Raw genomic sequence first — 25,851 nt, 5'->3', positions numbered from 1 at the left:
AAAAAAAAAAAAAAAAAAAAAAAAGAAAAAGTTGAGGCAAAGTTTTAGCAAACGCAGAGGAAAACTTTTGAAGAAGAACGGGTCGAAAGCTAGAGATGGGTTGGAATCAGGGAGGCAGAGTTCAGGTAAAAAAGAATGATCGCGAACAACGTGGACGGTGGACGGTCGTTCGATGGTTCGGGGGGGCTTTCTCGGGACCGAGAAGAGAGAAAGAGATTGGAGAATCGATAAAAGGAGAAGTTTCATGGCACAATGACCGTCATTCAGCAGCCGGCCGAGAGTTTAACGAACGACCGCGCGACTCCGTTTCTCCCGGCTGGTCTCCGGCCCACGGCCGGCAGAGCGCGTCGTTGCGTAAACGCAATGTCGGAAACGAATCGTAATGTGGAAAGGTCAGTGTCTTTCTTTCTCCGATGACGTCGACAGCCGGGCACGGACGCGCCTCTGAAAATATCCGCGGCGTGGCGCGGCGTGGCGTAGCGTGGCGTGGGCAAAAACCATCGGCCGTTCTCCTTTCCCCTTCTCCTCGCTTCTCTCTTCTTCCTCCTTTCCCTACGAAACTAGGATCGCGAGAATTCACGCCGTTTCGCTCGCTGATCAGCGGACGAGATCGCGAGAAATTACGCCAACTATGCGAACGGTCGTTTCCACACGTTTCTACACCCAGTTATTACCCGTTCGTTTTTCCAGACTCGAGCCATTTTCGAGCTTGGACACCGTGAAACTAGATCGTCAACTCGGCTGTTGTCTGCGATCGTCGAGGTTATGGGTTATGTCCAAACTGGAATAACTGAATAAGAATTTTGTTATTTGTATAATTTTCACCGTGAATAGTCATACCTTTCTTTTTTTTTGTTTTGTTTGAATTTAGTGTTAGAGTGACTGATTAGGAATAATTTCCAAGAGCCAACAGAGAAATATTTTTTATTTTAGATTATTTAGGTTGGCATGTTTGCTACTCCATGCTCAGTTGATGTTAATATGTTGTCAGCAAACGTGCAAATGGAAGGTATCGAGTTGCAATCAGATATACACAACTCGAGGAAAAATTTATCCGAGTGTCTTTGTTAGACTTTTGTAAACCACACCTGCCTAAAGTATTCAGCATTTCATGAGCACGCGCTGTTTAAAATGTCCCTTTTGAGGCATCTTATGTTACTTATATTATCCACGAGTAATGTCGTTTTTGTGATACTGTACAAAATTGTTTATTTAAGAGTTGAATACTGTTTTAATCTATAATTTAACATAATAATATAATTTAATGTACCGTGTAACATAATTTAACAATAAGCACCAAACGTCAATGTACTTAATTAGAATATAGGTTATGTTACAATACATTAAATTGTCACTAGATGGCAGTATTTATTAAATTTGAAAAAAAAAAGAAAACATTACTTATAGGTATTCCTAATATTTGCGAACAGATTTTTTCCCCTGAAACACACAAAAAATAATAAAAATAATAAATAAAATAAGGACAAAAATTTTAGACGAGCATCTTGAAAATGACCTATCTAAAAAACAAGCTCAGTGTTCTCATAAAAAATTTTCATACATGTTTTGAATTAATATAAATATATCGTTTCACTGTAAAAGTTGTTTTAACATCCTTATAAATAATATAGGTTACGTTGAACTATGTATATGCACGGTCCTCGACAAATTTTTGTTGGCCAATGAGGCCCAGAAGTTCTGAAAGATTGGACACTCGTTATTGACGTTTCGTGTCTTTCGAAAAAGTTGCCTGTCGCTCGTCGCCAGTTTCCGCTCGGATCAAAGGAAATTCCTTTCGAAACGGAACGAAAACAAATGTGTTTTCAGTCAAATGTTGTGTGGCGTATGTGTTCTTCAGTCGTCTCGCCATTCTCTCGTCCAAATACACGCACGCTTGACACGCTTCCAAATTCGACCTTATAGGATCCACTAGTCGTGTACGATTATGCTATATCGTGTGCTGCGCTCATTCTGTTCGTTGAAGAGCGTCAAACGATTTATGATCGTTATGATTACACGCTAAACCTTACCTACATTTCATGTACATCTATTCAAAATGATCTGATCGACATAAATTGTTTAACAAAATTTTTTCTTTTGGTATTTCTTTGAAAAATTGTTAATTGTTATTCGACTCGACATTTTATTTATACTTTTTGAAAATTGTTCCATAAAAAATTCAAAATATGAAGAAAAGAACTTGAATTTTCATCAGTTCGTAAAAAGATCAAATATTCGGAAAATGAAAATCGTTGGAGGTAAATTAAACTTGTCTCTGCATTGTATCGACCGCGTCCGAGCAATTCCCCAAAGAAATATTCTAAAATTACAAACATATAGAATTCCTTTTTACCTAAATCTCACAATAAATAGCAAAAGCGAATTTTTCTGTATATGACGAGTGTAAATAGAGTATAAAAGTGTAAATAGAAATGTTTCGACTCGGTAATGTAAACACCGAAAAATTCAAATTGTGTGTATGTTTTAAGAAAACATCGTGAAGCTAAATACAATGCGATAACGTGGGAAATTCTACGCAGAAAGTTTGAAAACGGTCAGTTCGACCGGTGTTGGACAAATAAAACGAGTAAATAAACGATCCTTGGAGGAGAGAACTGTGAAAACGACTCGTTATCAAATGCACGCCAACGCATGCGTTCGATTTCGCTGAAGCGCGGCGCAATTATCGGTCGCCAGCTGGCAAAGTGGTTCGATCGATTATCGGGCGCGATCGATATCGTCGTGAGTGTGCGGCAAGTGCACACACGGAGGAAGGAAACCGCGATTGGAGGGAACTCTGGCGCGCGAACTCCTCCCCGCGATCCGCTCTTGGCCACGACATACTTTGTAATTACCTGGTAAACAGGAGGAGACGATCGATCGGTCGGTAAATTAATTACCGATGTACGACGAGAGCGCTCAAAGTCGCGGCTCCGTGGATTTATCGCTGACGATGGCCAGATCCACAGATAGGGAGAAACTTACGGAGTGGGTGAATTCAATTCTCGTTCGAACAGGGTTTTTTTTCCTCTGCTTTCTCTCTCTCGACCTCGAGCCGAGAAAATTGGAGATTCCTTCAATCCGTCTCGGCGTAAACCTCGAAACTGATTTAGTTGATTCGATTTCCAAGTTCCAATAATAAATTCAATTTCTGTCAGAGTACGCTGGAACAACCGCGGCGCGTCTCGCGATTTCTGGAACAGGTTTTGACAACAAATGAAAAGAATGATGCAAGATATAAAATTATTGAAATTAACTCGACCGGGAGTATCAGAATTTAGTCAGTTTCGCTTAGTTTTTCGAAAGCGAAATTTGACAACCAACCTCCTGTTCCAGGAGTGACGTTGAATGGTAAATTTTTGAAAGATTCTATGTTTTCCCCGAAGTTCTTCCAAAACTAAGAGAGTTTGCACAAAAAATATATGTGCCTATTTGGGAATCCACAGATGTGAACAAGCTGTCTCCTTTGTGAAATTAATTAAGGATAAACCACCGATCGAGAACGACCTGTGAGAATTTAATCCAGTTGCGCTGGCAACCGATTGCGGACCATAACGAGTGACCGAACCGTATACAATAATTCGTTCGCTTTCTTTTTGAATCTTGTCGGTCCAATATCACTATATGGATAGAAATTATTGAGAAGTAATAAATTTATTATTCGTTTTGCTTGGGTTATGCTTAAATATACTTAAAACTGAGAAAATGTTGCAATTTTGGGACAACAAAATTCTCGACGTGCGTGGCACGTCATTCAAGAGGCTAAGAAAGTTAAAACATTCTGTGATGGATGCCTAACCTAACCTAAACTTAATCTAGCTTAAATTGTATTAAAACCTATTACTTAGTTAAAACTCATTAAAATTATTATTACGTTATTATTTTGTATACCCTTTAAATAATAATAAAAGTAATATTCATCTATTATTCAAGAATGTTAGAACATTCTGTGATAGATGCTTAACCTAGCTTAAATTGTATTAAAACCTATTACTTATTTAAAAGCCATTAAAAAATTACTATTGCGTTATTATCTTGTATACCGTTTATGTAATATTAAAAGCAACATTCAGCTACTATTTCTCTTCTCAAAGTTTTTCAATTTTTAATATATTTTAATTCAGTAGGTACTAAATTTGCTTCGTCAGTCACCAGTGACGTGTTAACGGTACCTTGAAAGTAAATTTTAAAAGCGTCTTTAGGTGCCACTAGTCGACAAAATCTATTAACCAGAATAGGCGATTGGATTAACCCCTTGCGCTGGCAATTGGTTCGCGGACCATAACGAGCGACCGAATTGCATTTAACGTCATTCCAGCGCAAGAGGTTAAAGCATTCACAAATAATTTGGTCAAGAGCGAAATAGGTTCGTAAGTCCCATTAAAAAGTAAGTTGAAACGCGCTTTTGCAGTTGAAATAATTCAGTGGCAAACGCTTACGCGAGAAAAAAACTGGCACTGGTACAGAATAAAAGTTTGGCCAGCCCTGGTGTTAACCGATTCCACGAGGTTTCCCGTTTCGCCGACTAATCAGCAATTTTCGCGTGCGCCAGTTTTCGAAACGAATGAACAGATTCTTCTTCTCCTCGACTTGTGAAATTGACATTGAGAGAGAGAGAGAGAGAGAAAGAGAGAGAGAGCATTTCACGCGTTTGTTAAGCAAGTAGTGGCTTCTGTGTTCCTGCAATCTCTTCCCTTGGTTCCTCACGAATCACCGAGCTGCGAACGAGCGAAGACGAACGAGGGCTTGTGGCACTGGCCGCCTTGCCAAACGCCGGGCCATTTGCCAACGTCTGACCCTGTAATTAGGTTTGCGCTGCTGGTAATACCATTACCTGCTAAGCGTGCAATTTCCCTGGTAACCGTTTTCAACCTAGCTACTTTCCCCCTCGCTTCTCCATCGAGCTGCAAACACTCGTAAGAATGAACGATGTTGGGAGTGAAGAATCGATGCCGATGGTGATGAAAAGACACGAAGATAAAATAATCGATACACCAGCCTCGGAGAGATGTCTGTAGAATCTTCACGACGTGTCAGAAGAAATACTAGACGAGAGATATCTCGTCTAAGTCTAAAACTCGTCTCTTTCTCGCACTATTTGAATTAAAACAAATTAAACTACTTGAAAATTAGGGGATATTGCAGAGGATATTGCAAGAAGCATTCGATTTGTTTTTGTGTTAAACAAGAACATCAAAAGAAAAAGCAAATGCTTTTTTTTTTTTTTCATCGCTTTTGAGATATCCCCTAATTTTTGTGATCAGTGTGTAGTTAGATCTCTGCTCAGACCAAAACTCGTCTCTCTCGCGTTGTTTGAATTGCAATTAGTATATAAATACGATACGTCGCGATTGATCGCGACTTAACCACTTGCAACTGATTGCGGACCATAACGAGCGACCGTAATATTCGCGTAATAGTAATATTCTTTTCGAAACTCGCCGGTATGGATAGAAATGATTAAGAAGCAACGTCTTGTGTTATCCACGTCTTGCCACGACATATTACAAATTCAAATACACCTAAAACTGAGGAGATGTTGGAATTTTCGGGACGAAAAAAGAATTTCTCGACCTTAATGTCGCATTGACCGATTCGTAATGGATTGGTCGGTCGATGGAGAGGTCGGCGCCCGATTCGTAGACGACCACGACGGAACCCAAGTCGTCCAAGTGTGGATCTGCGACGAAAGTAAACTAGCGATCGTTTCCAGTGGCGTGGCCGTGTCGTGCGGGGAGTGCAGCAGCAGCGGTACCAGCGATATCACGGAGCCTGGTTCGCCGTGCAGCACGAGCAGCGACGAGGGGGTAGCGATACGTGGCGCGTCCGCCAGTCCACTTCCGTCCCTACCCAAGCTGGCGCCGTCCTCGCAGATCAGCACCAGGCCCCAGTGGCCCTGGACCCCGCCGTTGGCCGCCACCGCGTGCTCGACCTACAAGAGGCTCAAAGGCGAGCCCGAGGTTGGCACCCTCCCGAGGTCCGGGGCTGCCGATCCCAGTTTCACCCGTGGCACCAGCAACAAGTCCGCCGGCAAGCCCAACACCACCCAAGGCCACCACCACCTTCACCACGAGTCCCAGGGAAAGATCACCGAGTATTTTAAAACCCAAATCAAACCACAGCAGCCTAAGGTAATTACGGTTACATTATCAAACTGGGTATGATTGTATTCTACCGCTGTGTACCAACGTGATTCGCAGATCAAGAAGAACAGCAGCGACAGCATGTCGGTGCTTGTGGCGAAGAGCTCGTCGGAATTTCGAAGGCCAGCCACGGTGCAGAGGAACAAGGGTGGACTGGCCAAGTATTTGAGCAACGTGTCGCCGAACGGCAGGACAGCGTCGAGCAACGATTGGGAAGCGAGGACCCTGACCATGTCGCCGCCGCCGACGAAGAAGCCACTGCCGGTGATCGTGCCGAGGACCAACAGCAAGATCGACAAGAAGTTGACCAAGCCAGTGCCTAGCCTGCCCATCTCCAACGACGTGTTGAAGAACTGCAAGATCTCGTCCCTCAGGTAGGCAAACTCGCCCTCTTACGTACGCGTTTCCCTCTTCTCGAGCCACCACTTTCGTCGAGTTTTTCCTCACGTACGTCGTCGTCGGATCAGATTGTCCACGGAAGCGTCCTCGAACGCGAAGAGCAGCTCGCCACCGGCATCGACGCCGGCCCCTGCTCTGAGCGGCGACGCGACCACCCTCGACTACAAGGGTTGCATCCTGTCGAAGCCGCACGTCAACGAGAACAACAACCTGACGAACGGTTGCGGTGGCATCTTGGGCTCGTTGAGGTCTCAACAAGGTAGCCAGGACCTGTTGACGAGGCTGTCCGTCCCCGAGGACACCGACGACTCCGCGAAGGAGAGACAGGCGAGCCCGGCGGACGAGGACGACGCGGAGGAGGAGGAGGAGGACTCGAGGAGCAGCGAGTCGACGAAACCGCTGCTCTCGCCGATACTCTCTGCCCCGACCACCATACGATTCCCTGCCCGAGAGCCGGAGAAGGACAGGCAACAGGGAACGGACAGCGGCGTCTGCCGGTGGGACAAGTGCGAGGAGAGTTTCGAGTCGAGCGGGGAGCTTCTCGAACACTTGCAGGTACCATATTCTCATTGATTTTTTTCGACGAACCCCGAACTTTTGCAAAAAAGTGGAGCGTGTAATTCGAGCATCACGCACAAGTGGAATTGTGACGAAGCTCGCTTGTATCGTGTTTCCCCAGTTTTCTGTTACATTGTTGTCAGTTCGAATCCCAATTTCTTTCTTTTTTTCCTTTTCTTTTCCCCTTCGAGCGTAATCGATACATTGCAACACCTTCGTGTGGCTACCGGGTGTCCGCTTCGGGTAGATATATACGGAGTGGATCGTCACATATTGCCATCTAGATTCACGTCATTATTATTGTGAGTAGTGAGAAATGTTTCAGATCAAGTTGAATATGGTTTCGAGGGGAGCACATTCTGATGGCGCTAGTTTTCCTCTAGGTGGACGTGTAGAGGGCATATGAAGGTCATTAACGTTTTTTTTAAATATATTTTTTATTATATTTTTATATTATTAATTTTATATTGTAATATTTTATTTTATATTATTAATTTTAATTATATTAATTTTATATTATTTTATTTTATAATATTAATTTTATATTATTATATTTTAATTATATTTTTATATTTTTTATTTTCTGTATTTTATACATTTTTTATTATTTACATATATTTTTTATTGCATCAGTTGATGCATCTTGATATTCTTCACAAAAAAGTACTAACCTATTTATGTTAAAAAAAATCATTAGTTTAGGAGATTCATTTTAATTTCAATTTTGTAAAATCTATGCTTGTAAGACAAAGACAGTATAAATATAAGAATACTGTCCTTCTTCCGTATCTTTCATGCGATAATTCTACAAAATTAAAATTAAAATATCTCTAAAATAAACTAGTGACTTTTTTTAACATACATAGGTTAATACTTTCTCTGTAAAGAATCAAGATGCATCAACTGAGGCAATGAAAAACATGTGTAAATAATAAGAAATGTATAAAATAAAATAAAAATATAATTAATATAAAAATATAATAAAAATAAAACACGTGTAAATAATAAAAAATATATAAAATAAAATAAAAATATAATTAATATAAAATATATAAAATAAAATAATAAAACAGTAAAAAATAATATAATAAAACACGTGTAAATAATAAAAAATATATAAAATAAAATAATATAATAAAACACGTGTAAATAATAAAAAATATATAAAATAAAATAAAAATATAATCGATATAAAATATAAAAAATATATAAAATAAAATAAAAATATAATTAATATAAAATAACTAAAATAAAATAATAAAACAGTAAAAAATAATATAATAAAACACGTGTAAATAATAAAAAATATATAAAATAAAATAAAAATATAATCAATATAAAGTATAAAAAATATATAAAATAAAATATAATAAAACACGTGTAAATAATAATAAAAAATAAATAAAATAAAAATACAATTAATATAAAAATATAGTAAAAAATATATATTCCATTTAAAAAAACCATTTAATAACCTTCGAACGCGGTTTCTCCACACGTCCACCAACAAGAAAGCTGGCATCATCAAATTGTGAACCTCTCGAAACCCATTCGACTTTGTCTGATGTATTTTTCGCTAACCAACAATGACGTAAATCTTAGATGGCAACGTGCAACCCACCCTGTGTACAGTTTCGTGGAAAAAGTTGCTCGGTGTGTATTCATCGGGCGAAACCGCGTGCGTTTCAGGTAGCGCACATCAACACGCAAACCGGAGGCGATAATTTCGTCTGCCAGTGGCAAGGCTGCAAGGTGCAGGGCAGGAGTTCCTGTTCGCGAAGGTGGCTCGAACGACACGTGTTGTCCCACGGAGGCAACAAGCCCTTCCGGTGCATAGTCGACGGCTGCGGCAGCAGATTCAGCTCTCAGGTAATGCGTCGTGTCCGATGGCTTTGTCAGTTTTTGGACAGCCCGCCTGTGCGATCGGTGATCTGTTTCGTACGCGGCGAAGGATGGTTGGTGAAATTCCTCGTATCCTGTCTTCTGTTCTTCTCTCTCCTCCTCTTCACGCATCGATCGTAAATATTATAGTAAGCCATTTTCTGCAAGTGGACGCAAGTCGGTTTGTTTCCGCCGCTACTCTTTCACCCTGCGATGGGATTGCCGATTGAAGAGAATCGCCGTTGCTGATGTGGAATATGCTCGAGAGGCTCCTCACTCGTCTCGACTCTACTCGAGGTTGAAGACGATCAATGATCTGCCAACTGGCTACTCGCCGCTCGATCTTCGTTCACGAGAACTATCCTTAGCTCGTATCTTTTCTAACCTCGCGCTCGTATCTTTTCTAACCACCGTATATCCGTATCTTTTCTCTCTGTCTCATTAAACCGCCAATTTTCCGCCATCACACTCTCCCCCGTTCAAACGCTTACGTTAAATTTATGCTGACGTGCAAACCAGTGAAAACTAATGAAAACTTGTTTTTCCCATTTGTCAAGCGTTCGAGTGTTCAGGATGCTGAGATCTGATGATGATGATGATGATGATCATGATGATGATGATGATGATTTTTTTTTTTTATATACAGGGTGTCATGTAATTGGTGGTACAAACGGGAAGGTGGCGATTCTACGTGAAAAGCTGAATAAAAAGTGTAGAATAAAATTTTTAAAATATAGCTTTGAATGTTTCTTATCGACTACGCGTGCACTTGATCAAGATTCAATTTCATTATTTATCTATACCAGTGAAGGGCGAACCTTTTTGAGAAGTAGGTCAAATTTTGTTCATTATTTTTTTTTTTTTTGTACTAGCTGGTGGGTCACTAAGTCAGTGGCGTCACTTGGAAATGGGGAGGATGGTTAAAAACTATTTTTTTCTTGGTTCTCACTTTTATAATCTTCTAAACAATTTACGTTTCCTTTTTTGTTTTACAACTTTTGCTTTTGCAAGTGAAGAGCAAAAAATAAGTGTCTACGTCAAAAAATTGAAAAAGGGGTGACATCGTGCCCAGTCATCCCTGCACTATACATTAGATATATGTACTTTATTTCTTAATATTTTTTATTGTCTGTTCTCTCTTTTATTATATAAAAAACTAGCAAAGCTACCCATTCTGAGAATGGGATCTAGTGTGTTTTTTAGTGCTATATAAAATTTTTTGGACACAACTAACTCGTATAACATTTAAAACTTAAAATATACATAAGGTATACATATAGGGTAAATCATCCATAAAACACAATTATGCATTTATTTCTCANCTTTTAAGCTCTAACCGAACACTTGTAATTTTCTTAACATTTTTTGAAAAGAGGGGTTCGAGAAATAATTAAAATTCTTTTATACATATGATGATAAGTTTATAAAAATCAACGCGTGGGTCATTTAAAAAACCTGCGTGGGTCAGTGTCTCATAGGTTCGCCATCATTGATTTATACTAACGTTTGTAAACATTTCCAACGTTCGTACGCGAGAGCACAGAATGTCTACTTTTCGCCAGTTATTTTTAGTTTAAAAATTGTTGGAAGTGATACCCATAACTGTGCCCTTCTTACTAAATGTTCTACCAACATTTTCCAATGTGTTATTTCGTAGTTTCAACGTTGCGAACGCTATAATAATTTTTCCTTTTAATTCGCTGTGTCGCTAGAATACACCATTTAACATGATTCCGTAAGTAAAAATCCAACAGTGACAAGTCCAGAGACCATTCTTCCATTTTGGAGTCGATACAATATTGGTAGTTTTCGTTTCAAAGATTTCTCACTTCACTTCACGACTGGAATACGTTGGTAAATTAAATTTTACCAAATTTCCAAAGGAATGTCTTCTGATAATTTCAATCTTGAGTGCACGATAAACATTCAAAGCCATTTTCCACGGGAACAAAGGTTCGTATGAGAAAATTTGATTCTATATTTTTCATTCAGTTCTTCATGTAGAGTCGCCATCTTCCCGGCTTGTACCACCAGTTACATCACACCCTCTATATCTATCCGACGTTTGTCCTCTGATAATTGTCCCCTGACAAGTTGGGTAATGTATGGTTGCGTCTAAAACGAGGGACTACGTATATTCGTTGCTGGTCCCGAAAGGCGACACGATCTCGCAACGAATGACTCTCGTTCGAAATTGTCAAGCATATACCGCACGTACTCCCTGGTTGCCGATCTAGAACGTAAGCGAGTCTCGAAAGGCTCGGTTAAGAACCAAAGAAAATATTTTTCCGCAGACACTCTTGGTTCGATTTCACTTCACATGATTTTGGATCGTGTACGTCTCTCTCTCTCTCTCTCTCTCTCTCTGACATAGACGTATGTTTCTCGAGAAAATCTGTCTTCTTTTGTCTTAACCGTTGCCCACGTGCGCACGTACGTACGTACATGGTCGACGCAATAACCTCCTCCGGATGTTGCCTCGGTCTTTCTTCGAAAACCAAGGCATTTTTCAGGGACGGTTTACAAAAAANAAAAAAGAAAAAAAAAAAGAAAAAAAAACAGCTTTTACTCTCTGAACTGGAGCTCGATTTGTCTCTCGTTTTGCCCGCTCTTCCCAGAAACGATTCATACGTTTCACTACGCCTAGATTCATCGTCGTTGTCGTCGTTCGTCGTTCGTCGTGTTTGTGCTTCTGTCTCCTACATTTTTCAAAAAACAAAAAAAAAAAAAAGGAAAACAATAACATGAGAACATCCCTTGTTATAGTTCGTCGATGATACAAATTGATCCTTCCGTATGGACGAGAATCGCGGCTTTCCCTGGAAAGTGCCTGTACCTGGCGTTGTAATCCAGCGAATTGTTTTGCAGACGGCACTCGAGAGGCACGTGAACGGCCACTTCAATCAGCCGGAAACCAGCAACAACAACGCGAAACGGAGCTGCGAGAGCGGCGGGAAACTGGTGAGAAGAAACGGGAAACGGCTTCGATACAGGCGGCAACCTTGGTCTGGTAAATATTAAACAATCTACGTATTGATTTAAACGATGATCTCCTCGCCCACCTGGTTTCATCTCTCTCTCTCTCTCATCCGCCATTTTCTTTTCTCGCAGCGAGGCTCTTCGATTACTTCGACTCGGGGGTGATGGAGGGACTCCAGCACAGGTTACTTCAGTTGGCGAAGTCGAGGACGCAAGGTCACCTCGCGGAAACACCAGGAAACTCGATGGCCCTAACTAGTCAAGTGAGTTGAAAAACCCGGAAGTGACTACTGTTCTCGCGAGATTTTCGTCAGATATTTCGAGTAATCTTGCGTTGCGTAATCTTTGTCCTGCAGGTATTAGCCCGAAGAGTGGAATTGGACGGGAAGATTAAGGTCCTGTTGCGGTGGTACCCTCCAGATATGTAAGTAGTTGATAGTTGATAGTTTAGACCAGAGATTGAATCGGTATTACGGGAAAAAAGAAGAGAAATCGGTATTTTTAGGTAATTATTCTGTTGTTGGAGCTAAATGCTTTTGATACTTAGATTTTGATATAATATCTGTATGTTGTAGTACTGGTAAATAAAATCGTGTTTCAGTGCTTAATATCAGACTAGAATATCGGTATAAATTTTAGTATTTATTTTAGCATAAATTTTAGTATTTATTTTAGTACAAATTTTAGTATTTATTTTAGTATTTATTCTAATACAAATTTTAGTATAAATTTTAGTATTTATTTTGGCATAAATTTTAGTATTTATTTTAGTACAAATTTTAGTATTTATTTTAGTACTTATTCTAGTACAAATTTTAGTATTTATTTTAATAGAAATTTTAGTTTTTATTCTAGTACAAAATTTAGTATTTATTTTAGCATAAATTTTAGTATTTATTTTAGTACAAGTTTTAGTATTTATTTTAGTATTTATTCTAATACAAATTTTAGTATAAATTTTAGTATTTATTTTGGCATAAATTTTAGTATTTATTTTGGCATAAATTTTAGTATTTATTTTAGTACAAATTTTAGTATTTATTTTAGTATTTATTCTAGTACAAATTTTAGTACTTATTCTAGTACAAATTTTAGTATTTATTTTAGTAGAAATTTTAGTTTTTATTCTAGTACAAATTTTAGTATTTATTTTAGCATAAATTTTAGTATTTATTTTAGTACAAATTTTAGTATTTATTCTAGTACAAATTTTAATATTTAAATGCCGGTATTGACGCCAAGCAGCGATAGAAGCTATTTAAAAATACCGATATTAATAAGATTGATCAAGAAGGAGGTTGTGTTACTAATTATTACCAACTCAAATACCAATGAAATGTCGGAATATCAAAACACGTCGGTATTCGATCTCTGGTCGAGACGCGAACTTTGACGAGAAATCGGCGACGAATTTCTAATCTTGCAATTTGCTGTTTTTTTTTTGCACCAGCGAGCCGGACGAGTGGGTGCCAGAGTCGGAAGTACAAAGCACGAAGAACGTTGAGATACGAAAGGTGGCGTCGTCGCACCCGGAGGAAGTGAGCCTGGCCCTGTACTCGGCGGTGGACGGCGGTGCACCGCCGTTGATGCGAGCGAAGCACCGCCGAAAACCGGTGAAGAACTCGTGATAATGCCGGACACGGTGATCAACGACGAAGCGCGATTATAAGTGGTAATTAAAGCAACGATCGAGCCAGAAAAACGAGTGGCGTCGTTGTCCTGTAATTCGGGGCAACGATTGTGCTTTTCTGGGTCTGGACGGAGGGGAGGATTTGTCCGAAGGAAACTGAACTGTGTCGAGAAGAGAAAGAGAGAGGAACCTGGGCGAATAGAGGCGACCCTCTGATATCGCAAAGAGGGGACAAAAGCGCACGGTACAAGCAAAAAAATGGATATACGGAAATATATACGAGTCGATGACGAAGAGTAGGAGACCCACGCTCGAGAAACAACACACTGAAGCAAAGGTTACGAGCCTGCATTTGCAGGCGAGGAACAATGCGAAATAGAAAACGACGAACAAACAATGTTTAAGAATGTAGCTAAGAGTACCCAAAAAGCAAAAAAAAAGAAAAAAAAGAAAAAGAAAAAGAAAAAAAAACGGGGGGAAGGAAAGAGTAATACATTCTAATTTATTTAGCCTAAATCGAACGAGATCGTTAGGTGATATATATATTAGTAGTCGTGGATAGCGATGAAAGATATTCTTGTTGCCTATCGATACCAAACATTGAAACGTTGGGGTCGATTCCTGCCACGAGTGCCTGTGATATTAAAGGCGGCGACACTCGTCGGACTCGGAAGAGCCTAGGCTTGGGCCTCAAAAGTGCCTCACTGTGGATATACGTTTTATATCGTTGCAAGACCGTCGTGCAAGACCAATCGAGAAGACGGCGGAGTTGAATTAAAAGAGGAAGAAGAAGAAGAAAAAGAAAAAATACAAAAAAAAGCAAATACAAATAACGCAGGATGGAAACGAGAATTTTACTACACAGTTCAACGCGACGAGTTAACCTTGCTGGGGGAGAGAAAGTGAGAGAAAAAAAGGGGGGGGGAAACGAAGAAAGAGAAAAATGCAAACTGTTAAACGTTAGTTAACGATTGTAAGGAGATAATCACTCTGGTGGCCTTAGAAATCAATTAATATCTAACAACCGGCCCCTTGGCACTTCCGGGCCCTGTTTAAATACCCCGAGGAAATGTCAGAAGAAGAAGAAGAAGAAGAGAGAGAGAGAGAAGAAGAAGAAGGAAGACGTTAAGAACGACTTACCCTCGACCCTCGACCAACTTTCAAAAAAAGGAGATGCATCTACCTCGATCTTCAGCTCGGTAGAAATTCGTGGGCAGGCCGGTTGTCGTGCCGACGAGATGAAGGACGACAAAGAGGGAGAACAGAGGAACGTAGCGCGTGGGTGCTGGATTATCGGATAACGAAATCTTACAAAACGACTAACGACGACAGAGTGCAACAGCCAAGTGGTATCACAAAAAAAAAAAAAAAAAAAAAAAATAGAAACTTGAAAACTGCAAAAAAAAAGTGTTATGCAGTCGGACGACCGACGACAAGCCAAACGCGGTTTCTATCGAGATTTATTCACTTTTCCCTTCACAAGAAAAAAGAGAGAAAGAGAGAGAGAGAGATAGAAGAAAAAGAAAGGCGTTGTACAAAATGAAATTAAAATAGAGAAAACTGCCTCGTTCGTGTCTAGAACGATTTCTCGTGTACTTTTTTTTATCTTCCTGCTGTAAGTTAGCTACGTGCAGCATGCCAATGCGAACCTGTCGCTGCGTGACGAAACAAAGAGAAAATCCGAAGAAGATCTCGTTTCTTTCCATTGAGCTCTCTCGTTCTTACCTTCCGGTCGCCGAGTTGGCATAAACGAAGAAAAGAATTACCAAGAAAGCACAGGGAATCTCGTTTTCACAACCGATTAACCGTTTCATCATCATCATCATCATTTTCGCGAGGTTGTCGAGGACCGATCAACAAGTAACGTACTTTCTCAGAACCAAGCCTCAGTTCCAAGATTCCGCATCGTCTCGACGCTTTTCACCCGAGTCAAAACAGTAGTTAGGGGAACAAGGGGAGAAATGGCAAGGAAACAAACAGACAACACGTTGGAGAAACGAGCCAAGACGAACGGCGATCGACAAATGTGTAGAATCACTGCTGAATAGGATGTGTCTGTCGCTGGCGGGGAGGTCTACCTGCGACGAAAAAAAAAAAAAAAGAAAAGAAAAAGGAAGGAAGTGTTAACGAATAAAAGGAAGCGGACAAGAGGAGGAACCGAAGCAAATGTAAAATCGGCAGCGAGAGCGAATGGCATCGTGCTGTACAATCGTTTACGCCACCCTTGAATAGAGGATAGAACACGATGGCTGTGTGATTTTTTCCACGGTTGTTAATATTAAAAGGGTTGAGGGAAAATGATACGACCGCGATAGTCTTCGATACTCGAGACATAGAGAGATAGAGAGGGAGAGATGAGAAATTCACGGGAGAGACAAGAGAGTGTGTGTCGCTATTTTCATAGATGTAGAATACGCCCGAGATCGTAGAAATATATTTCTCGTATCGCGCGCGGAAAGAAAGAAAAAAAAAAAAAAAAAAAAAAAAAAAAACGTCTGACATCATGGGATCTAATGCCGCACATTGTACACATATATAATTGTAGAGAAGTAAAAGAGAAATACTTGTAAATTAAGAGAGAGAGAGAGAGAGAGAGAGAGAGAGTAACAAAGCGGGAGAGGGGTGAAAACTCGTGTCGACGACGTGTTGTGTAGCTGTAAGTACGGGAAGCAAAATGGGATCGAGCGCGAGGGAACAACTGGAATTGCAAGAGAGAGAAGAGAGAAGAGAGAAGAGAGAAGAGAGAAGCTTGGAACACACACACACACACACGGACAGAAGCACATCTACACACACCAGCTAAGAAACACTGCCAATATGATACGATTGTAATTAAGAACACTATAAGGCTAATTGATCGATTAATTGTTCTTACTATTATTATTATTATTATTATTATTTTTATTATTATTATTATTATTATTATTATGATTATACTGTATAACCCGATAGATCTCTAGTTTGCGGATGCATAAGTGGCGTCCCCTCGGTTGCTCCGCGGCCTGCGCGCGCGCGTATTTTTCACCCGGACAAAGTAATTACCCGACGCTCGCTAGTTCCCTTTGTAAAATTGTATCTCGACGTATATATATATATAGATATATACATATATATATATATATACATATATATATATATATATATATTAGGTTCGCGCGCAGAGTAAGTAGGCGAACCGGGGCGACCGCGGACGAGCGTGTAAATAGTTAGTTGAAATTATCGATAAAAGAAATCGCCTGGTGGTACGGGCTGCCGACAGGGCGAAGGCGCGACCTATCAGCTTGCTTGCGAATTGCGAGCGAGGGAAAAAGAGATTCACCGAATTGTTCTCGATTGAGATTCTCGTTCTGCGTGTATATTCAACGAGAAGAACGCCGCGGTGAACGACGATGGAGGGCGACTGGTCTGGTTCGCCGGAGAGGATCGAACGATTCGCACTCGATGAGAGAGAAAGAGAGAGAGAGAGAGAGAAAAAGAAGAAACGCGTCACTGCCAAATATCGCGCACTGCCAGCCAGTTTGAATATCTTTTGGAGCCTTATTATTCCACTGCGATCTTTCATCTTGGTAATTCCGAGTCTGGCGCGAATCGTCGCTTCCACCGGTCGCTCTCCGCGATCGTTTGTGTACTTTTGGATTCTCTGCTCTTTTTTTTTTTTTCTTTTTTTTCCTTTTATCGTTCGACACGCGCATTTTACTGCCAGCCTGGCGACGATGGACGCGATAAAACCAAGGCACTGCCAGCGAAACGTAAGACAAAGCAAATGAGACCCGTGTCACACGTGTTCTGTGCATAGCTATACATGCACACACAAGCGCGAATCACATACTTGAACCTTACCTTATATACTCCGTTTCGCGCGCAGCTTACTCTGTTACTATATTCCTCCCTTTCACTGCCCGCCAAAAAAAAAAAAAAAAAAAAACACATCTGTGTTCTCCTCCGTTTTACCAAAATGTGAAAAATATCTTCAGTTTCTTCTCCAATTTTGTTCGTGGTCATTTCTCTCCCGCTAGTGCCATACACGTGTCCCCGGCGTGTGCTCGATTTTCATTCTGATTTTTCATCATCATCTTCTTCTTCTTCTTTGTGTTCATCATTGTGTTCATGCGTTTGTTTGATTTTATCTCGTGGCGTGATCGCGACTCGATCGTCGTTCCTCTCGCTCCACTCTCATCGCGTTTCGATCATCTGTGGATCGTTAGGAACGTGTGTAACGAAAAAAACAGTAACTATTATCACGGGTGGGACCAATTTCTCTCGTGTGAGAACTCACGTTCGTACGATTCTTCTTTTTGTTTTCTTCTTTGACGTTAGAAGATCGAGGATTATTTTCTTCCCCTCCCCTCCCCCCTTGGATCATCTCGGTATCTCCGTCGTGTCGAGCTATCGATTAGGTTTAGATAGAAATTACTTGCTCAGCGAGGGTGGATCGGCGGGGAGAACTTTCGACCACCGGATGACGCTTGATCTCTCGTGGCAGTGAACCGTGACGGGAAAATTCGATATCGATTTCGGGAATCTCCGATTCTTCTCGAAGCCAATTTCCAATAAATTTCTTTCAACCGTATCCTTTTTTTTTTTTTTTTTTTTTTAGACCGTGAATATATATATCGTCATAGTTCGCTTCGGAAAAGACTGTCCGCATTTTAGCGTTTAGGGTTTAATTAATTGTCGAGTGTAATTAACTCTGCAAGACGAAGAGAAAAAAGAAATCGGGGAAGAAATTTCGAAAGCTCTGGAAAACTCGCGGAATAATTTCGTTTCTTTCGTTGGATCGAACGATCGACTCGAGGGAAGAAAATTATTAATATAGTTTCGCGTCGCGAATTTAAAGGTGGCAAACCATCAGGACGAAAAGGGGGAAGGACGAAAATTTCTCACTCATCTCCATTCTTTTTTTTCTTTTTTTTTTTTTGTCGTTGGATCTAAAAGAAAAAAAAAAGACGATTTCCTCACGTTCGTTCTCTCTTTTCATTTTTTTTTCATCTCGCTCACAGGAAAAAATTTCCCGTTCCCTTCTCAACCCCCCTCCGCCCCCCCCCCATATTTTTTCTGTCCCGTTCTCTTTTTTTTTTTATACTGATCGTATTTTTTTTTTTTCTCCTCGCGTTAGCGTTAGTAATTCCACGCATTAAACGATACAATGTATATTTTAGCGAATGTTGTAAAGTTTTGCATATATATATGTATATATATATATGTATGACTAGGTATTCATTAATACTGAGAGCCGAAGAACAGCTACGCCTATAATCGGAGCTTTCATTTGCAAAAAGAGAAAAGAAAGATAGAAGAAAAGTAGAAGCGCGAAGCTGTTCTTTTCATTTTCGACGTTTGTACACGTGTGTATGGAAGGTGGAACAGAGAGTACGTGATTATAATTGTAATAGATTGTTCAGCATTGTGTAAATAAGATACGTGAATTTCGCCTGAGAGCAAAAGAGACCATGGAGGAAAGAAACGATGGTTAAACGAAAAAAGCAGAAAAAGAAAAAAAAAGAAATGAGAGAAAGCCGGTCTCTTCTTTTCTATTTTTGCAAGAGAGGTCACGAGCAAATAATTTCGAACGTACTTTCGTTTTCTGTTTTCTTTTTTCTTTTTTTTTTTTTTTTTTTTTTTTTTTTTTTCCAATGCAAATTGCTAGCGTTCCTTTTTTTTCTTCTTTCCCTTCCTTCTACTTTTCTATCTTCTCGAGTAAAAAGAAACAAAAAAAAAAAAAAAAAAAAAAACAAAANGTTGCTCCGTCGGTTAGAAAAAGCAAAGCAAAGAAAAACGAAAAAACAGAAAAAAAAAAAAAAACACGGCTTGTCTCTTGTATAAAGGTAGAAAACGATAATATCGCATAGTTTTTCGATTAATACTGGAAATTTTAGGCTACGTAGAGGAACGTGTTTCGATGGCCTCGTCCGTCATCGTATGTACAATAAAGGTGACAAAGAAAAAAGGGAAAGAAAGGAGTAAGATGAAAAAACGTTGTTTCGATCGCGCGCGTGTGTGCGTGTGCGTGTACGTGTGTGTGTGTGTGTGTGTGTGTGTGTGTGTGTGTATCGGTAGGGAACCGCGGATCGGCACCATCGGAACAACACACTGTGTCTTTCAACATTGAAAACTGGAAAGCCTCCTGTCGCTTTTACTTGATCGTTCGTTTCTGTGTATATCTGATCGTTTCTTTTAGCGACCTAATTTTTTTTTTTTTTTCCACGATACCGACCGAGGTGGCGATAAATCGTCCGCGATTAGGTGGAGACGGTGGGGTTGGTGGAGGGTGCCGTCGTTGTAAGATTATTATTATTGCGAAAAATTCTCGTCATCGCTCGATTTATACACGATGACAGAACTGCATATGTATCGTGACGATCAATTGCCACTTCGTTGCATGAATTGTGTTCCCAGCGTATACGCTACGACGAGCCGAAACGTTACGAAACACGCGGCAAGGAGAGAAAACAATTGGAGGAAAACGAAGGGGGGATTACTGCTTCGCACTGCCAAACGAGATAAAAGAGAGAGAGAGAGAGAGAGAGAGAAAAGAAAACAACGGAAGCTCAACGTTTGTCTCGCGTTCATTGCGCGAAGGAACCCCCTGATCCTGTCGAGCGATCGTCGGAAGCACCGCGGTGTTCATTGTAATCCACATAGTGGTATCCCGAGAGAGAAAGAGAGAATGAGAGCGAGAGAGAATGAAATAAAAGAAAAAATGAGAAACAATACGTGTAGGAGATAATATACTTAGGTAAAGCGCACGCGAAGATTTTTTAAATCCGATTATTAAGCGCGAGAAACAGAGAGAGAGTGGGAGAGAGAAAGAGAGAGAGAGAGAGAGAGAGAGAAAAGGAGAAACTAACGCGTCGAACAGTGCTTTTGACTTTTTGGATACTTTCATGTACAAAACACGAATGACGGTTTATAGCTCAAGGAGAACATTAAAGAGACAGATATTGTAAGAGAGTAATAATAATTTGACGGTTACGATATCGTAACACTCGGTGTTCTTTTCTTTTCGTTTCGCATTCATCTTCTCCTTTGGCATTTTTTTTTTTTTTTCTACAATTCCTTCATCCCTACCCTTAGCACTTTACGCATTTGACGATTACATCTTCCAGCTGTTATACTCTTTCGCTCGCACGAGAAAGAGAACACAAACTAATACCCAAGGGATCGAATGACGTTCGAGCACAAAGTGAATCTACGATCATCCTTGACGGATCTTGCCGAGCGGTATATATGTATGTATGTACTCATTTCGCAAAAAGTGCGACTCACGATTATTATTACGCCGTGTAATTTCTTTGTTCAACTTCCGTTCAAGAAAGTGCAAATTCACATTGCTCGTTGCGTGTTTACACAACACAAGTTTGGACATGAAACCAACAATGTTTATTTTCCAAGGAGGGGACACATTTGCTTGAAAAATTAGCTTGAGCGTTTTATGGAGGAGCTTCCGTTTCCGGCAGGAACCACCCCGTTGACGGGGGAACACGATATTCCCGTGGACGATGAAGCTACACAGGAAACCCGATCCTCGTTCCAGGATCGTCTCTCCGCTGGACAACCTGTTGGCTACGCTGAAACGACGTCGGGTGCCTGTGTGCGTACGTGTGTGCTCTCGACACGAGAAATTCAATAAGCCGACCGTTCGCGTGCCTTTTTTACGGTTGAACAAAAATTCGTATCGATCATGCGAAATGGGGGAAAAATGACGATAATTAGCCGCTGGCTAATGGTGTAGACGCGGTGTACGGTTACACCGATTCTACGCTCTTTTTCATCTCTGAATTGACTCGCGAGCTCGTTAATTACAGCCGGCCGATCTTTCGTCCGATGGCTCGCCATCGTCGTCTCGTTGACGCCGCGACGCGAGCCAATTTCCAAGGACAATGCGAGAGAAGTTGAGCGATCGTTGCCCGGGGGAAACAAACGAGAGTTTCTCGAAATTTATAGAAGTCGCTCTGTTCAAACTGGCGTTGCGAAACGCGTTATTACAAAGGCGTCGTATCGTCTCTGTACAACCAGGTCATTAATTAGAAAGTGACGATTGAATTAATCTCACAGTTTTGTTTATCCGAACCTCGGCTGGCTCGGCTCGTGTCTCTGTACAGTTACTCACCATTATACTCCTGGGCCACCAGAATTCCCGTAAGGAGAAAGCACGTGGACAAAGAAGGTCTCACCTGCTGGCGGGAAGAGGCCATACTCCGTCGTACCGTATGTATTTCGCGTTGGCCAACGAGACGATTGCGAAGGTGGCGAAAAAAAGTAAGTCGGACGGGGAAATACACAGGCGCACCGGTGATCGGGAAGAAGAACGATTGTTGATTTACTCGGTCGACTTGGAAATACTGTTTACCGGCTGCCCGGTGAAAGAACGGGAAAGAGACCTGGAATGGTAATGGTAATGGTAATGGTACCGGTGCAGAACGTCGGGAACGCGGATTATACGAGCTTTCGTTTCTTGCCCCGTACCCTCGAGTCGCTGCCGTCCCCGCCGTCGAGTTCTTCGCCGTTCGTGTACAGTTAACGAGACACCGGGATGAAATTCATGCCGTCCGTTGTCCTACGGTCGTTGACATTTTTCTTTTCTTTTTTTTCTCTCAAAGCGTCATCTTCGTCTGCGACAATTATCGAAATTCAATTTAACTGTTTTCGTTGGCAAATAATGATATTGTGATACATATGTACGTATACATGTATCGTATTTTACCAGGGATAATATTTCCTCTTGATTGAAATGGACGAATCCAAACAGGCATCCTGACAGATTGAGTATTCCTGTTGAGTTTTCACGTTGGACAACAATGTTCCAAATTTTCGAAGCGTCATCTCCGTCTGCGACAATTATCGAAATTCAATTTAACTGTTTTCGTTGGCAAATAAAGATATTGTGATACATATGTACGTATACATGTATCATATTTTACCAGGGATAATATTTCCTCTTGATTGAAATGGACGAATCCAAACAGGCATCCTGACAGATTGAGTATTCCTGTTGAGTTTTCACGTTGGACAACAATGTTCCAAATTTTCTAAGCGTCATCTCCGTCTACGACAATTATTGAAATTCAATTTAACTGTTTTCGTTGGCAAATAATGATATTGTGATACATATGTACGTACACATGTATCATATTTTACCAGGGATAATATTTCCTCTTGATTGAAATGGACGAATCCAAACAGGCATCCTGACAGATTGAGTATTCCTGTTGAGTTTTCACGTTGAACAACAATGTTCCAACGGATTCTCGAAGCGTCATTTCTGCCTGCGATAATTGTCGAAATCAATTTCACCGATATATTTCGCCATTTTAGTTGGCGACGCAAATAATGATATTGTAATAGGTATATATATATATATATACATGTATATTTTACCAGGGATAATATTTCCTCGTGGTTGAAATGAATCCAAACAGGCATCCCGAGAGATCGTACGTTGCGAATATTTCGAGTTTTCATGTTCGAGAACGATGTTCCAACGGATTCTCGAAGCGCCATTTCCGTCTGCGATAATTAATCGAAATTCATTTTCACTGTTTCAGTTGGCAAATAATAATTCTAATACGTATACACGTATATTTTACCAGGGATAATATTTCCTCTTGGTTGAAACGAATGAATCCAAACAGGCACGACAGAATATTTCTCTGTCAAGTTTACACGTTCTAGAACGACGTCCCAACGGGTTCTCGAAACGGGCACTTCGATCTCGATAATCGGAAGCGGTCGCAGTAACAGCAGTTTGGCGCCATCGTTTCCACCGTAATGGCGTCGCGTCGACGGATCGTGAACGTACACGCACCTAAATCAAATTTCCAATCGCGAACGATAAACATCGGCCACGGTGGATAACGGTGCAAATAACGAACACGCGTGTCGCGAGTGTGAACGTGTTGGCCGATTCTAATCGTTTCTAACCTAATTGTCCAATCAATTCGATCTTGCACGGCGGTGATTGACGTATGTACGTTGCGCGGAAAAAATTTCTCCTCCCGCGCGCGTGGCGTACGTGTGTACATATTTCCAACGGTGCGTGACTCACCGATCGGCTCCGATTCCTTGAAAAGCATTCGACGTTTTGAAAAGCGTCCCTGTCGTTGCGTAACGAACGACCCGTGCACGAATTTGATGGCGAGCGAGGGGGATTCGCTAAACAAGGGGGAGAAACAAAACGGGCGACACGAAAGCGAGACACAAAATTTCGTTTTCAGAGCGTTTCGGTCGATGCGCACGCGCGGCGCTGCGATCGCGACGTACGGGCCTCTGGGTAGTCGCGAGCGCGAGTTCAGGCCGGTAAGACGTGTTCGTTGTCGTCTCGTGTCCGCGGATACACGTCAAATGCGCGCCTCGGCGCGAAAAGCGAGGGTGTTGCTCGTGCCGAGAGAAGTGTCTTTTTCACGGGAGTGTTTTTTGGTGTGACCCGGCTTACGATCGGGTACAGTGTCGACGAACTCGATCAATTTTGTGAGGAAGAACTCTGATATATATTCCAGAAGGAGGTTGAACCGACTCGACGTTTCTCACGATCCTAGGACGACGCATTTCGATCGAAACGTCACTCTTTCCCCGCTGGTGGTGAGTACCTTCCATCTTTTCTCCCCCTTTTAATGCACGATGTTCGATCGTCGCAGGCGACAAAAAACGAACGTCGGTTTTCGTAAAACTTGAAAGGGACGTCTCGCGTCGATAACGTAGAGTTTCAGTTGTACTTTAGGATAGATTAGCCACGACGACTCGGATTATACATTTAATTCCTCGCTGATTGTTTTACCGACATATTGCGAGCAGTTCTTTTTTTGACCGACAGTTATAAATGTTTCACCGTGCGATGAGTTAGCGTGGATGTCAATCGATATGCAAAAGCGTGCCGAATATTCGCGATTAATGCGTCGTAGGTGAACCTCTTGAATTGAACGTTGTTCGTTGATTCGTTGATTAACAAGCTGGCGTGGAAAATAAACGACAGGCAGAACAAGCCACGTGGCCTTGGTAGAATATTTCAAAAAGCTAAATGATATTATTAACAGCTGATGCGTTAATACCACTTTCGCTGGTCGAACGGTATTATTAAAGGGTGGCCGAGTTATCGACCACATCAAAATGGAGACACTCGAATTTTTGCGATAATGCGTAGGTTGCAATTGTTACATGTTGTAAATAAGGTTACAATCGTTACCATGTTGTAAATAAGGATAGAATCGTTACGTGTTGTAAATAAGGTTACAACCGTTACATGTTGTAAATAACAATCAAGATTGTTATATTTTCTTCGTTACACGTACGATCTTGCAAAGTTTATTTCGTCGATAGAGATTATCGCTCCGTTTCCATAACAGGAATTGTCGTTCCGTTTCGTCAACACGAGACAAATTGCGTCTCGGAATCCTTCGTTCTTTTTCGGCCAAGGGTAGAACACAGTCGCCGGTAAATAAATAGTTTTTGCCCGGTCTGACGAGCTTCGCCAGTGTGTAACTCAAATAGAGCATGCTTTTCTCGAGGTGTGCTGGCACGTGTAACGTTTTCCCTGGACGTGTCCGACAACAGGTTTTCGCGCACGTAAGTGTTTACCTTGCTTACGTAACGCGTCGAAGGCTGATCGCGTCGCGTCGCGATCCAAAGGGACGTTCACTCTCGACGCGTGTTTCTAAAGTGACGCTGAATCCGAATCCACACTTCGTCTACTTCGCTCACTGTTTTCTCGGCGAAAGTCGGACGTTTGTACAAATCCATTTTGCTCGATCTGTAATCTTGTCCAACAGTACGCGAGTTTCAGCAGATCGTGAATTCTGCTAGAAAATATATCAAACATAATTCTTTTAGTGCTGATCGGAAAAGTTGCACTTGAGCGAAAAATACCGAGTCAAGTTGATAAGTAGTTTGGTTATGTTGGAACAGAAAAAAAAAAAACAAATGTAAGAATTCTGTGAAAAATGATAATTACGAAATTGAAAAAGAAGAGTATTTAACCCCTTGCGCTGGTAACTGGTTTGCGGACCATAACGAGTGGCCGAACCGCATACAATAATTCGTCGCTTTCCTTTTCTTTTGAACTCGTCGGTATGATATCACTGGAGAGAAATTATAAATATAAATTAATTCTTTATTACAGAGTAATACCTAATTTATTATTATTTATTATAATATTATATTATTTATTATAGTAAATTAATATTATTATTTATTATATTTTATTATATATAATAAATATATATAAATCAGGTATTACTAATTTATTTATACCTATATTTATTACCTAAC

General features: G+C 40.8%; 1 protein-coding gene and 2 long non-coding RNA genes across 4 annotated transcripts in view; 2 read left to right on the top strand and 1 right to left on the bottom strand.

Annotated features, from left to right (window-relative positions):
* The window catches only part of LOC122538528 (zinc finger protein jing), a 166,072-nt gene extending 150,810 nt beyond the window's left edge, over positions 1-15,262 (top strand). The window contains exons 2-10 of one of the 2 annotated variants that reach the window (XR_006308865.1): positions 5,714-6,131; positions 6,201-6,517; positions 6,611-7,097; positions 8,790-8,969; positions 11,850-11,991; positions 12,093-12,223; positions 12,317-12,384; positions 13,411-14,492; positions 14,682-15,262. Coding sequence is in view for 1 of the 2 variants with exons in the window: in XM_043672687.1 (XP_043528622.1) it covers positions 5,714-6,131; positions 6,201-6,517; positions 6,611-7,097; positions 8,790-8,969; positions 11,850-11,991; positions 12,093-12,223; positions 12,317-12,384; positions 13,411-13,588 (1,921 nt within the window). In the remaining variant the exon portion in view is untranslated. Of the gene's footprint in view, positions 1-5,713; positions 6,132-6,200; positions 6,518-6,610; positions 7,098-8,789; positions 8,970-11,849; positions 11,992-12,092; positions 12,224-12,316; positions 12,385-13,410 lie in introns of both variants that reach the window. The other variant, XM_043672687.1, reaches the window with a different exon arrangement.
* A 4,072-nt stretch (positions 15,263-19,334) lies between these two features.
* LOC122538531 lies at positions 19,335-20,573 on the top strand. Its single transcript, XR_006308867.1, has 2 exons — positions 19,335-20,385; positions 20,421-20,573. It is a non-coding gene; the product is annotated as an uncharacterized LOC122538531 (long non-coding RNA).
* Positions 20,574-21,838: 1,265 nt separating this feature from the next.
* On the bottom strand, positions 21,839-22,625 carry LOC122538532. Its single transcript, XR_006308868.1, has 4 exons — positions 22,512-22,625; positions 22,295-22,419; positions 22,057-22,202; positions 21,839-21,971 (listed from the first exon to the last, which is right to left on the bottom strand). It is a non-coding gene; the product is annotated as an uncharacterized LOC122538532 (long non-coding RNA).
* Between the last annotated feature and the right edge of the window lie 3,226 nt (positions 22,626-25,851).

The sequence above is a fragment of the Frieseomelitta varia genome, unplaced genomic scaffold (genome assembly GCF_011392965.1).
Source record: "Frieseomelitta varia isolate USP_RPSP 00005682 unplaced genomic scaffold, Fvar_1.2 scaffold_166, whole genome shotgun sequence".
NCBI classification, from domain to species: Eukaryota; Metazoa; Arthropoda; class Insecta; order Hymenoptera; family Apidae; genus Frieseomelitta; species Frieseomelitta varia.
Note: the sequence above shows the minus strand (reverse complement) of the source record. Positions and strands in the feature narration are given on the sequence as shown.